General features: G+C 48.7%; 1 protein-coding gene across 1 annotated transcript in view; it reads right to left on the bottom strand.

The window, feature by feature from the left end:
- The window catches only part of LOC146055078 (uncharacterized), a 63716-nt gene that overhangs the window by 23026 nt on the left and 25158 nt on the right, over positions 1-15532 (bottom strand). Inside the window, exon 4 of the mRNA XM_083168185.1 lies at positions 5203-5423. Within this exon, the coding sequence (XP_083024311.1) occupies positions 5203-5423 (221 nt within the window). The remainder of the gene's footprint in view (positions 1-5202; positions 5424-15532) is intronic.

Here is a 15532-nt window from a genome sequence, read left to right as displayed (position 1 = left end):
CCAGGTGTATAAGGGCCATACTCTGATAGCTGAGGATCCCCTTTTTCCAGGGATACCAGAATTTTGAAAATCGGCCCTGGGGAAATGGAGATATCCAACTTCAAAGCAGCAGTCCACATCTGACCTGTTAATTGCACTTCCCAGTCAGAATTCTCAGGTTCTCTCTGACTCAGGGGCAGATTTATTAAGCTTGGAAAAGAGATAAACTGGAGATAAAGCGGAGAAAAGGTAAAAGGAGATAAAGCACCAGCCAATCAGCTCCCAACTGTCTTTTTCAAACACAGCTGATTGGCTGGTGCTTTATCTCCTTTTACCTTTTCTCCACTTTATCTCCAGTTTATCTCTTCTCCAAGCTTAATAAATCTGCCCCTAAGGCTGGTTTCACACACTCCGGCTCCTGCCGGACGGTGTAATCCCGCACGGCCAGGGAGCCGTGCCGCACACACTAGTTGTGAATGGACACTAAAGTGTCGGGATTTCGGCGGTCGGGATTCCGGCATCGGGATTCTGAACGCCAGGATTCCCTCCAACGGGATTTTAACTGCATCCCGTTAAGACAGCCCTGGCTGGGACTGAACCGTTTCAAAGTCCCGGTGCGACCCTGCATTTTGCGATGTGAAAGCTGTATCAGTGTGTCCGGTCATGTACTTTGACTATTCATGATCCAGCACTGAGATTGACTTATTTGTGAAGGCAGGAGAAATATTTTCATGGTCGCCAACCATCGAAGGATTTCTCCTGTAGCAGTGGAATACAAGGGCAAGTGTCTTTGTTACACATCCCCTTGCATTGTAGGGAGGGGAAACGGTGGGAACCGGTATTCGGCAGGACGGCCTCTCTAGCAATCAGGCACATCCCCTGGTGTTACTGTATAATGTCCCATTCCCAGCATTCACCGCTCCGGTCACATCCCCCGGTGCTCCTGTATAATGCCCCATTCCCAGCAGTCACCTCTCCGGTCACATCCCCAGGTTTTACTGTATAATGCCCCAATCCCAGCAGTCACCTCTCTGGTCACATCCCCAGGTTTTACTGTATAATGCCCCAATCCCAGCAGTCACCTCTCTGGTCACATCCCCCGGTTTTACTGTATAATGTCCCAATCTCAGCAGTCACCTCTCCGTCACATCCGCCAGGGTTACTGTATAATGCCCCATTCCCAGCAGCCACCTCTCCGGTCATATCCGCCGGTGTTACTGTATAATTTCCGATTCCCAGCAGTCACCTCTCTGGTCACATCCCCCTGGTGATACTGTATAAGTTCCCATTCCCACCAATCACCTCTCAGGTCACATCCCCCTGTGTTACTCTATAATGCCCCATTTCCAGCAGTCACCTCTCTGGTCACATCCAACGGTGTTACTCTATAATGCCCCAATCCCAGCAGTCACCTCTCTGTCACATCCGCCAGGATTACTCTATAATGCCCCATTCCCAGCAGTCACCTCTCTGGTCACATCCAACGGTGTTACTCTATAATGCCCCATTCCCAGCAGTCACCTCTCTGGTCACATCCCCCGGTTTTACTGTATAATGTCCCAATCCCAGCAGTCACCTCTCCGTCACAACCGCCAGGGTTACTGTATAATGCCCCATTGCCAGCAGCCACCTCTCCGGTCACATCCCCCGGTGTTACTGTATAATTTCCCATTCCCAGCAGTCACCTCTCTGGTCACATCCCCCGGTTTTACTGTATAATGCCCCAATCCCAGCAGTCACCTCTCTGGTCACATCCCCCGGTTTTACTGTATAATGTCCCAATCTCAGCAGTCACCTCTCCGTCACATCCGCCAGGGTTACTGTATAATGCCCCATTCCCAGCAGCCACCTCTCCGGTCATATCCCCCGGTGTTACTGTATAATTTCCCATTCCCAGCAGTCACCTCTCTGGTCACATCCCCCTGGTGATACTGTATAATTTCCCATTCCCACCAATCACCTCTCAGGTCACATCCCCCTGTGTTACTCTATAATGCCCCATTTCCAGCAGTCACCTCTCTGGTCACATCCAACGGTGTTACTCTATAATGCCCCAATCCCAGCAGTCACCTCTCTGTCACATCCGCCAGGATTACTCTATAATGCCCCATTCCCAGCAGTCACCTCTCTGGTCACATCCAACGGTGTTACTCTATAATGCCCCATTCCCAGCAGTCACCTCTCTGGTCACATCCCCCGGTTTTACTGTATAATGTCCCAATCCCAGCAGTCACCTCTCCGTCACAACCGCCAGGGTTACTGTATAATGCCCCATTGCCAGCAGCCACCTCTCCGGTCACATCCCCCGGTGTTACTGTATAATTTCCCATTCCCAGCAGTCACCTCTCTGGTCACATCCCCCGGTTTTACTGTATAATGTCCCAATCCCAGCAGTCACCTCTCTGTCACATCCGCCAGGATTACTCTACAATGCCCCATTCCCAGCAGTCACCTCTCTGGTCACATCCCCCGGTTTTACTGTATAATGTCCCAATCCCAGCAGTCACCTCTCCGTCACATCCGCCAGGATTACTTTATAATGCCCCATTCCCAGCAGCCACCTCTCCGGTCACATCCCCCGGTGTTACTGTATAATTTCCCATTCCCAGCAGTCACCTCTCTGGTCACATCCCCCCGGTGTTACTGTATAATGTCCCATTCCAAGCAATCACCTCTCCAGTCACATCCCCCGGTGTTACTCTATAATGCCCCATTTCCAGCAGTCACCTCTCTGGTCACATCCAACGGTGTTACTCTATAATGCCCCATTCCCAGCAGTCACCTCTCCGGTCACATCCCCCGGTGTTACTGTATAATGTCCCATTTCCAGCAGTCACCTCCAACGGTGTTACTGTATAATTCCCCATTCCAAGCAGTCACCTCTCTGGTCACATCCCCCAGTGTTACTGTATAATGTCCCATACCCAGCAGTCACCTCTCCGGTCACATCCCCCGGTGTTACTGTATAATGTCCAATTTCCAGCAGTCACCTCTCCGGTCACATCCCCCGGTGTTACTGTATAATGCCTCATTCCCAGCAGTCACCTCTCTGGGGTTACTGGATAATGCCTCATTCCTGTATAATGTCCCATACCCAGCAGTCACCTCTCCGGTCCCATCTCCCGGTGTTACTGTATAGTGTCCCATTTCCAGCAGCCACCTCTCCAGTCACTTCCCCCGGGTCACTGTATAATGTCCAATTTCCAGCAGTCACCTCTCCGTTCACATCCCCCGGTTTTACTGTATAATGTCCCAATCCCAGCAGTCACCTCTCTGTCACATCCGCCAGGATTACTCTACAATGCCCCATTCCCAGCAGTCACCTCTCTGGTCACATCCCCCGGTTTTACTGTATAATGTCCCAATCCCAGCAGTCACCTCTCCGTCACATCCGCCAGGATTACTTTATAATGCCCCATTCCCAGCAGCCACCTCTCCGGTCACATCCCCCGGTGTTACTGTATAATTTCCCATTCCCAGCAGTCACCTCTCTGGTCACATCCCCCCGGTGTTACTGTATAATGTCCCATTCCAAGCAATCACCTCTCCAGTCACATCCCCTGGTGTTACTCTATAATGCCCCATTTCCAGCAGTCACCTCTCTGTTCACATCCAACGGTGTTACTCTATAATGCCCCATTCCCAGCAGTCACCTCTCCGGTCACATCCCCCGGTGTTACTGTATAATGTCCCATTTCCAGCAGTCACCTCCAACGGTGTTACTGTATAATTCCCCATTCCAAGCAGTCACCTCTCCGGTCACATCCCCCGGTGTTACTGTATAATGTCCCATTTCCAGCAGTCACCTCTCCGGTCACATCCCCCGGTGTTACTGTATAATGCCTCATTCCCAGCAGTCACCTCTCTGGGGTTACTGGATAATGCCTCATTCCTGTATAATGTCCCATACCCAGCAGTCACCTCTCCGGTCCCATCTCCCGGTGTTACTGTATAGTGTCCCATTTCCAGCAGCCACCTCTCCAGTCACTTCCCCCGGGTCACTGTATAATGCCCCATTCCCAGCAGCCACCTCTCCGTTCACATCCCCCGGTTTTACTGTATAATGTCCCATTCCCAGCTGTATCCTCTACGGTCACATCCCCAGGTGTTACTGTATAATGTCCCATTCCCAGCTGTATCCTCTACGGTCACATCCCCCGGTGTTACTGTATCATGTCCCATTTCCAGCAGTCACCTCCCCCGGTGTTACTGTATAATTCCACATTCCCAGTAGTCACCTCTCTGGTCACATCCCCCGATGTTACTGTATAATGCCTCATTCCCAGCGGTCACCTCTCTGGTGTTACTGTGTAATTCCCCATTCCCAGCAGTCACCTCTCCGGTCACATCCCCCGATGCTAATGTGTAATGACCCATTCCCAGCAGTCACCTCTCTGGTCACATCCCCTTTGTTACTGTATAATGTCCCATTCCCAGCAGTCTCCTCTCCGGTCACATTCCCCTGTGTTACTGTATAATGCCCCATTCCCAGCAGTCACCTCTCCGGTCTCATCCTCCGGTGTTACTGTATAATGTCCCATTCCCAGCACACACCTCTCTGGTTACATTCTTCTGATGTTACTGTATACTGTCCCATACCCAGCAGTCACCTCTCCGGTCACATCCCCTGGTGTTACTGTATAATGCCTCATTCCCAGCAGTCACCTCTCAGGGGTTACTGGATAATGCCTCATTCCTGTATAATGTCCCATACCCAGCAGTCACCTCTCCGGTCACATCTCTCGGTGTTACTGTATAATGTCCCATTTCCAGCAGCCACCTCTCCAGTCACTTCCCCCGGTGTTACTGTACAATGTCCCAATCCCAACAGTCACCTCTCCTTCACATCCCCCGGTGTTACTGTATAATTTCCCATTCCCAGCAGTCACCTCTCTGGTCACATCCCCCCCCCCCCCCCCGGTGTTACTGTCTAATTTCCCATTCCCAGCAGTCACCTCTCTGGTCACATCCCCCCGGTGTTACTGTATAATGTCCCATACCCCATAATCCTAAGTGAGGAGAAAAATGTTAAATCAACTGCACTGATGGTATAGCAGCTCTCATAAATGCAAAGGTTCTGAGGGGTAAAAAAGAGCGCTGGGATTAGTTTATACGAGTGACACCTGTAAAGTAAAAATGTATTAGTAAAATAATGTTTACACTCCTTTTGGAGGATGTGAGGTGAGAGAGGGAGATTGTCGCGCTTTCCCTACTAACCCTAACCTTACAGAGGCAGCGGTATTCCTCAGCTCAGTTGCTGTCCGCTTCTGGGTGGAATCTTCTGTTGCGGCTTTGGTCCCGGGACGCGGCTTGCTGACGTCAGCGACTGGCGTGTCGGTACTTCGGGCAGCAGCAAGATGGCTTCTCCTCTCCTTAAGTCTCCAACCCGTTTCATGCCTCGCTGGGCACTTTGTCAAGGTGGGGTGACTGATAGAAGTTGCTCCCTGTATGTAAGGAAATGAAGTAGAAATTCACATCCAATTTTAACATTTTGTGTATTTCAAAAATGTAAAGAAATAAAAAGTTTGGACATTTTCCGAGCAACAATCTGGTTGGAACAAATATTTTAACGACATTTTGGGTGTCACGAACGATGAAACGGTGTCAAGGCATGCATTATATGTAATAGTAGAGTGCAAGACTAATAAAAAGACTAATAAAGAGATTACATCTCCATATGTGCCAAAGTGGTTTGTGCAAAAGGCTAGTGAACAGCTAACGAACCCAATACACCAATCATGTCCAAACTATGGCCCGCCAGCTGTTGTGAAACTGCAAGTCCCATCATGCCTTGCCACAGCTTTGCTATTAGGGAATACTAAAACTATGGCAAGGCATGCTGGGATGTGTAGTTTCAAAACAGCTGAAGGGCCACATTTTGGACATGCCTGCAACATAAGCTCAGCGACAAACGAGCTTTAAAATCAAAGTCAATTGTTTGGTGACCCGACTCCCAGGCTGCACCTCACCTGGATTTCTCCTCGCACCCTTCACGCAGAGTAGGGCAATAAGCTGCATCTAGTTTATTTAGGGCGCAAAAATGCAGCCGACAAGACCAGGACAAGTGCTGCGAACAATTCATTAGCTCCCACTACATTAGGCAAGAGCTACGGGTGCACAAAACAATTGAATCACCATTATATGTTGTTTAGCACCTTACATAAATTATATATATATATTTTATTATTATTATTTTAATATGCAGTACAGTAAGACCAGCAACCCTTACCACCAGCATAGCTCTGCTCCAACACTCATGAAGCACCGCCTACATGTTTTGATTGGCCCACAATCCAATCAGTCAAAGAAAATGGATCACCATCAATAGGTAAAAACATTGATGGTCATCCATTGCATAGTATGCCACAATCAATGGGCAGTTGCACTATTGTCATCAATTGCAAAGACGTCCATCCCTAAAGCTGTGCACACACAGTGCAAGTGAGCCTTTGTGCTAAGTTTGCAGTTAAGCACAGATGGCTCAGCATTGTGTGCTGAACAATCTGTCACGGCCAGTGTTCTCTGGTGTGAGAACACTGGCGATGACTAGATTTATAACTGGATGCAAATGTGTAAATCTAGTCAGGCAACAGCGACGCGCGGGACCGCGCAATCGTCATCACCAGAGGGTATACACGTGGAGTGATCCTTTTCTCATTTCTAAGCGACCTAGTCAGATCACTTAGAAATAAGCCTCATATCCCCCTGGGCGGGATGTATTAATGTACATCGCCAGCCGCCGCGATGCTACCGCATATGTACTAACATATGCGGCTAGCATCGGGGTGCGGTGACGGAGACCCCCGCGATACCTGTAATGTGGTGTGCGGGGGTCTCCGTCACATCCTGGCGGCTGTCAGTGTCCCCCTGCCTCTCCTCCTCCTCCTCCCTACAGCCGGATGTCCTCCCGGCTGTGACACCTGCTGGGGGAGGAGTAGATCGATGGAGGATGGGAGGGGGGGTCACAAGGACGGCGGGCGGCGATAGAAGCCCATAGGCATCTATAGGGTATCGCCACCCAGAGGTGGCGATACCCTGCCAGGCGGAGATGGGGCGGACGGGTAATGGTACATAGGAAAATGCGGTAAAACCCCCGTTTTATCACATTTTCCCTTTAGTACATCCCGCCCCCTGTGTGTATGCCCCATTAGGATAGTAGATAATACAGTATACACTTTAGACTACAGTATAACTAATGTGACAATAATCCCTGTATAACCATCCAGCAAGCAATCCCGGTGGGTGACATGTACTTGGTGTCACCTGAACGCAGCAGTGATCCCAGCCTATATACAGTATGCCCAGTTATCCTACATCTGCACTAATGGCTACGTGCAGTTTGCTAGCCTGTATGGTTTGGCGCACCTGTATCTCACCACATTGGCATGCCGGGCACATATTTACCATTACACTCACATGTGTTTATTATCATAGACATTCTATACATTTGGTAGACTTGTGTTTTTTTTTTTTTTTTAAACAGGGCACCTTGGGGGGGTTTAAACTAGACATCTCCTCTGCAGGTCCCACCCTATTAGAATATGAGACAGGCGGAATCAGGCACAAACAGAGAGAAGTGAAAGAGAGAAAGCGTGTGTGTGCGTGCGCGCGAAAGAGAGAGATAGAGAATGTCAGGGGGGGGGGGTAGGTAAATGAAGGAAACGTGAGGAGGAGAATGAGAGAGTGTCAGAGTGTGTGAAAGATAAGAGATAAATAATTTGGCTGTCAGGAAAAGTGAGGGAATGGCAGAAAGAGTGAGAAAGTGTCAAGGATAAAGAGAGGGTGAGAGAGAGAGTTCCCAGGACTGAGAGTTGCTGGAGATGATATAATTGGGGTGAAAGAGAGAGTGAGTGTCACGGACAGAGAAAGGGGCTGAGAGAGGGGAGAGAGAAATGGGGTGATAGAGGGTGTCAGAGGGGCATGAGAAGAAGGGGGTGACAGATGATGTCAGGGATATAGAGAAGGGGGATAAGAGAGAAGGTGTCATGGATAGAGAAAGGTGCTGTGAGAGAGGGAAGAAAGAAAGAAAGAAAGGGGATGAGAGAATGTCAGGAATAGAGAGTGGGTGAGAGAAGGTGTAACGGATAGAGGGCTAAGAGAGAGAAGGGGGAGAAAAAGAGAGGGTGTCAAGGATAGAGAGATGGGGGATTGAGAGAGAGAGGGAATAGAGAGAGGGTCTCAGGGATAGAGAGAGGGGGGGGGGGGGGGGGTGAGAGTGAGAAGGCGACGGAGATAGAGAGGGGGTGAAAAGGAGAGGAGAGTAGGAGGTGAGAGAAGAGACCGAAAGGGCTGAGAGAGGATGTCCAGGATAGAGAGGGGGAAGAGAGAAAAGGATGTCAGGGATAGAGGGTGAGATTTACTAAGCCTTGAAAAGTGATAAAATGGAGAGTGATAAACCACCAGCCAATCAGCTCCTACCTGTCATTTTTCAAACTGTGGCATGGCATGTAGGAGCTGATTGGCTGGTGGTTTATCACTCTCCATCTTATCACTTTTCAAGCTTAGTACATTTGGCCCAGGGAGGGATGTATTAATATACATCGCCGCCCCTCGCCTGCCAGCCGCCACGATGCTACACATATGTACTAACATATGCGGCTGGCATCGGGTTGCAGTGACGGAGACCCCCGCGATACCTGTGATGTGGTCTGCGGGGGTCTCCGTCACATCCCGGCGGCTGTCAGTGTCCCTCTGCGTCTCCTCCTCCCCCTGCAGCCGGATGTCCTCCCTGCTGTGACACCTGCTGGGGGAGGAGGAGATCGATGGAGGACGGGAGGGGGGGTCGCGCGGACGGCGATAGAAGGGGTATCGCCACCCCTGCCAGTCGGAGATGGGGCAGAAGAGAGCACTAACCAGGCAGCATGGAGGTGACTGTGAGGAACTGCTGCCAAGTTGCGTCCATGCCGGAGTCATGTCCTGGGAAAGGAGACAGCAATGAAGAATGTACATCTAAAATAGACGAACCAGAGGCTCTAACCTCAGTGCCGTGGGTAAAGGGGGATGTGATGAGAGTTAGCAGGAGAGGGATACATTTGTGGAGTGGGTAGGTGGTCAGGGGGATGTGAGGAGAAAGTTAGGAGAGGGGTACCTGTGAGTGAGGGGTGTCAGGAGTGGGATGTGAGCCTGTAAGCATGGTGACTGACACACTGCTTGGGGAGGGGCCACGTGCTGTGTTCTTCCCACAGGACTACCAGCTATCCTTTCAATCCCCATCCCCATTTATTCTAAACTTGCGCATGCGCAATCCACATTGTAAGAGGGGGCAGCTTTGGGGAATACTGGCACTGCGCTTGGGCTAAAAGCAGGAGCCTCCTGCAAAATGCAGGAGGGAAGGCAAGTGTGCCCCCCATATAACACACCGTAGTACATTATAACACCCAGTACATTATACACCCCCACCCCATATTGGACCTAGTACATTCACATATACAACATAGTATATTGTACACAGCTCCCCTCCCCCATATTGCACTCAAAACACACAGCACATAACACAATACTAAATTATACACAGACCCCCCCACAACCAGTGAGCACACGTTATATTACACACACACACCTGACCCCCCCATACACACATTATATACAGCCCTCATTCCCACAGCACTCACTTGGCTGTGTTCTTCCTTCCAGGCAGTGCAGGAAGTCATCACATTACAGGCAGAAGACGAGGAGCTGTGAGACTAGAGCAGCTGCAGCCTGCAGGACTGACACACACGGAGCCTCAGTGTGGGGGCGGGGCCAGTCTCAGGAAGCCCCGGTTGCTATTTCTCCTTCTCCCAGTGCACAGACAGACAGTCTGGACTTCCTGTCTGTGTGCCCAGCAGCTCGGCCCCCGGCGCTACCAACAACTACCCAGCGGTGCGACTTCCCGATACAGGCCCCACCCCCGGCCAGTTCAGGACGCGCGCATGCGCAGTCCAAATTCAATGGAGGCTTACAAAAAAAACGGGAGGAAGGAGGGGGATTGCGGGGCAGCGGGAGGCTCATGCAAAAATCGGGAACCTCCCGCTGAATGCGGGAGGGTAGACAAGCCTGCTGTGACTGCTGACACATATTCACACGCACAATATTTGTTTTCACTTTATTCCTTTAAGAGAGGGCACCAAATTCCAGCTTGTATCCAGGTGACCGGGATGAACTTACACCCCTGCCCAGCGATTTCATCGGTGGCTGGGAGCCGACTTCGGCAAGTGCAGAAAATGTAAACAGTATGCCCCAATAAAACTGCATTTAGAACTACAGTAACATTACCTTTTTAGCAGGTCTGTTAAGGTGGCCATACACAGTGCGATGCGATGGCGCTCCCACAGGCATCGCATCGCACAGTACAAAAAGTATGCGCTGCACATACTTATTGTACTGCTTTCTGATTGCATCACACGCAAAACGCATGTGATGCGATCCAGCCCATAACGGGTGCAATAATCGCGCCGTGTATGTGCGGCACTGCTGAGGTGGTGGGCGGAGAGAGTTCCGGCAGGTCGGGAAAAGACGGGCAGCGTGTGAGCGGTTGTTCAGACGCTGCCCGGCATTAGACTGCCCATGCGCAATCCCGAAATTGGAGTGGAATTGAAATCTCAGACATTTTGGGGACCAATCCCGGGATCCCGCCGATCCCAGAATTGGCCACCCTAGACTAATGTAAACAAGCGTTACATGGACGTGTGTCATTATATAGGTATAGTAGCCGTCCTTCCGCCCCTCACAGCAGTCATATAAAGCTGCTATGTGTGTACTTCCGGCTATACTGAGCAGACCCACTCACGGACAGGTTAAGGACTATGGGCCAGATGTACTAAGCTTCAAAAGTGATAAAATGGAGAGGGATAAACAGCCAGCCAATCAGCTCCCACCTGCCATGTCACACGCTGTGTTTGAAAAATGTCAGACGGGAGCTGATTGGCTGGCTGTTTATCGCTCTCCATTTTATCACTTTTGAAGCTTAGTGCATCTGGCCCTATAACCGGTCTGTGTCTGCTGTCACCAAGCTATTCTCCTCTGATTTAACATAACATTAGTTATCTGGCCTCCCTTACTGGACAACCAAGGGGAAAACATCACCAGGCTAATAAAAATGATCACACACACACTGAATAGGTTTGCATGCATTAGGTGGACCACTGAAGGTCGACAAATTTAAAAGGTCTAAACATGTCACAATTCAATGAATGTGGTTTTGGGCACCTACAGCCTGTGTACATTTCACATTTGTAAACTAATCAGCAGCAATAGTTAGCTTAATTCACCAGAATACAGATCTCCATAGCTGATTATATAAATGCCAGTAACAAATATGGCCGCCTGGCCTCAGTGTGTTGGCAGGATCAGCCATGTTGCTGTCCCAACTGTAGCAATTTGTCAGTTGGTGTACCTGAGACTGAAGAGAGAAGCTGCTTCTGGAAGAGAGAGCTAGTTTGCTGCGACAGCTAGTGTTGTACTCCCAGCAGATTTCTACAGGATCCCGCTATTCAGAGCCCCATAACACCTGAGCTTTACTGGACATTGTTTGTTGTGGTTATTGTGCTTATATTTCAGATCGAGATGAGCAGAAGAGAGTTACGGCGGCTCCAGGAGGACCAGAGGAGATGGAGCCGCCATGGAGATCAAGGTAAGTGAGCTATTGGGGCAGTTAGTCCAATCTAAGGGGGCAATTTATAACAGCAGGGAGAGAGATAAAGTACCAAACTACCAGCTTCTGTCATTAATAATAATAGGAGTTGTTTGGCTGGTACTTTATCTCTCCCACTTTACATTTCTACATGCAATGATATCTCTCTGCCTGTGTGGCATGCGGGCGGCAGTTGGGGTTAGCTGCACATGAGCTGTATGTAATACCCTCACTTTGTGGGAGATTCATGAAATCTTGGAGAGAGATACAGGGCACAATCTTTAAATCCATTTTAGACACTTAAAACCTATTGCTTATGATAAATGGTGCTGCAGCAAACCAGCACCCAAATGCCATTTTTCAAAAACATGACAGGAGCGGATTGGCTGGAGCTAAAACTTTTGATAAATGGGCCCCAAAGAGGTCTATGTACTAAGACTTGGAAAGAGATAATGTGGACAGAGATAATCTACCAACACGCCAGCTCCTAACTAACATTTTCAAACACCTCCTGTAACATGGCAGCGAGGAGCTGATTGGCTGGTACTTTATAACCAAACCCTTTATCTCAGGCTTAGTACATAGACCCCAAAGTACCAATAATCAGTCCCTAAATGTCATTTTCAAACCTTCTGTAACATGGCAGTGAGGAGCTGACTGGCGGTACTTCATAACTAGACACTTTATCCCAAGGTTAGTACATAGGCCTCCAAAGCTCCTGGCATTTTCAGGCTGACAGGGAGATGCGGTAAGCTTTAGCGACTGGTAGAGATAAAGTACCTTTACCTTTAGCCCCTAACTGTCATGTTACAAGCTCGGTTTTTGCAATAGTTCAGTCTTTATTCATTGCTATGGGAGGTGCTACCCACAGCTTCAGCTGGGACCTACAACACCTAGCAAGTCTTCCCGTAGGTGCACTAAGGATCCTTTTACTGAATCATAAAATATCACTTTTATTAGTATATAAAATGTAAATAGCATCCTGGGGAAATATTCACTGACCTTCACTCTGATTCCTTCCTAATGCCTGATGTTACTCTGGGTATGGGCTGATTGCACTAAGGTCAACATACATTGGGTCCATCACTGAAGGTTGACACGAGCCAAGGTCGACATAACAGTGGACATTATCACACCACTCAACATTTCATCTGGCATTCCCTCTGTATTTATCTGTAATTTGTCAGCTTCACCGGTTTGGGGATCTCACGTTTAGCACCGATAATTACGGTATATAGAATGTTATTTGCATTATTTTAAAAGCATATAAAGGTGTTTTTCCTGCTTGATATTATATGAACCATTGTCAGTTTGGAATATTTAATTTATGTTTTCATTTGTTACACACTGTTATACTTTTTTGGGTACTTGTTTCCTAGCACGGCGCCCATTGCATCGTATACCATAAGCCTTACAATGGTATGCGATGCGACGCGATGGCACCCGATGTTATACAATTTAAAATCGTATACCATTGTATATGGCATACAATGGCATGGGATACGATTTTAAATTGTATAAGCACCCTAATGGGTGCTTTCAATGTTAAATGGCCCCCTATAAGATTATTAATTGTATAAGCACCGTAATGGGTGCTTACAATGTTAAAAGCACCCCCACTATCAATGCCAACCCCACTATCAATGCCATCCCAAAGCATGGCGAGCGCAATACAAGTAAAGTAATACGCTTCGGGCTCAGTGGCTCGCTGCGCTCGCCACACTATATAAAATCAACTCCACGCCGACGTGGATACTGGGGGTATGAAAAGGTCGGAGGACGCGTACCGCCGCCGCTCGCCACGCTTCGGGTTGGCGTTGATAGTGGGTGTGGCATGGGGGTGCAATTAACATTGTAAGCAACCATTAGGGTGCTTATACAATTTAAAATCGCATCGCATGCGGCTATATGGCATGCGATGCGATAGAATGCATAAGATGCCATACGATTGAAAATCGTGGCGCCGTGCTAGGAAACAAGTACCCTTTTTTGTAATCCGTTTGGCTATAGTAATGGGGGGTTGGGATCATTTGGTCTACAGCATGATGGTCGACACCATTAGGTCAACATGGGAAAAGGTCGACATGGTTCTAGGTCGAAAGGTCATTAGTTCGACAGGTGATTAGTTAGACAAGGTCTAGGTCGACAGTCAAAAGGTCGACATGGAGTTTTTCACTGTTTTTTTTTTACCTGAATATCAACACAGTCGACATGGACACAGTTTAAAGTGCACCGCATCTGTCCAACTACTGACCTTTCGCCCTAGAACCATGTCAACCTTTTTCGGTACTTGTGTATTTTGGCGGCGCCCATCGCATCGCATACCATAACGCATACGATGGTATGCGATGCGACGCGATTTGCTTCAATAGTGTGCGATGGCATACAATTTTCAAATTGTATGCCATTGTACATGGCATACAATGCCATACGATGCGATGCGATTAAACATTGTATAAGCACCCTAATGGGTGCTTACAATTTTAAATGCACCCCCACGCCACCCCCCCACTATAAACGTAAACCCGAAGCGTGGCGAGCGCAGCGAGCCCGCGAGGGGCGGCGGTACGCATCCTACGACCTTTTCATACCCCCACTATCCACCTCGGCGTGGAGTTGAGAATAGAATAGTGTGGCGAGCGCAGCGAGCCCCGCGAGGGGACGCGGATACCTGTGAAGCCCACGAAGGGACGCGTTTACCTGTGAAGGTATCCGCGTCCGCTCGCCACGCACCATTAGGGTGCTCAAAAGCACCCTTTAGGGTGCTTATACGATTTTTCATCGTATAGGGGGTCAAAATCCAGTACATGGCATGCGATGCGTTCATCGTACGATGTACATCGGGGGCGCCGCTATAATACACAAGTACCCCTTTTTCTATGTCGACCTAGACCCATGTCGACCTAATGATGTCGAACATGCTGTAGACCAAATGACCACATCCCAGTAACGGGCTGATACAGCAGCCATATCATTTTTCAAAACTTTATTATTTCGTTTAGCATGACCACTGCTCCGGGAGAGATTCTAATTTATTATACCACTGTATTGTATCCACTTACAGATATGAATAGCTTATTCTAAAAGGTGCAAACACACGAAACGATGTTGGAAACGATGTTGGAAATGATCCAACATGGTTTCAGATGGTTTCAAATCGTTCAACGTGCGTACACACGAAACGATTTGAAACACTTCACAAAAAATTGGCCTATGATCTTCCTGCATGCTAGGAATATCATAGACCAATCCTAATGATCGGCTGGTGCAAGGAACGATTTGAATAGGCTGTTCCTATTGAGATCGGGATTGTCCACATCTTGCTTCAAATCTTTCAGTGTGTGTGCACCTTTACTCTTGTCCATTAGTGGTCATGCCCGAGTTCAATCATGTTTGAGCTGAGCTCTTAAAAAGGTGCCATTGCCTCCTGAACCGCCCATATTGTTTAAGTCATCTGTGTATCAGTAATCATTGCCAGACGTTTCAGCAAGATATAACCGGCAATACTCTGCTACCTAGTTACACATATTATTCATATAGTGGTCAGATCGCACAATAGAGCACAAACACTACAATCCGTTAAGGCAGCACGCTCCAGGTAACAGTCAGGCTGCGGCTCTTGCTAGAGCGGTATAGCCCAGTGAGGGCTGACTTTGACACTCCAGCTTTGTTGGACTACACATCCCAGCATGCCCTGCTAGTTTTACCAATTGGCTATGCTAAAACTGATGCAGGGCATGCTGGGATGTGTAGTTCAACAACAGCTGGAATGTCAAGGTTAGCCGTCACTGGTATAGACTGTCAGGGTAGCCCTCTTATAAGGGTTTAGGGATCACAGATCGCAGATCCTGACCACAAAGTGGTTGGGATTGGTAAATCAGGTTCAAGTGGACATGGTGCATTATTAATCACTGACCCATGTGACACAGGCCGACTCCATGG

This window comes from Crinia signifera, unplaced genomic scaffold (genome assembly GCF_055691185.1).
Source record: "Crinia signifera unplaced genomic scaffold, ASM5569118v1 HAP2_SCAFFOLD_297, whole genome shotgun sequence".
NCBI lineage: Eukaryota > Metazoa > Chordata > Amphibia > Anura > Myobatrachidae > Crinia > Crinia signifera.
The sequence above is the reverse complement of the archived record's forward strand: the minus strand, read 5'-3'. Positions and strand labels throughout refer to the sequence as shown.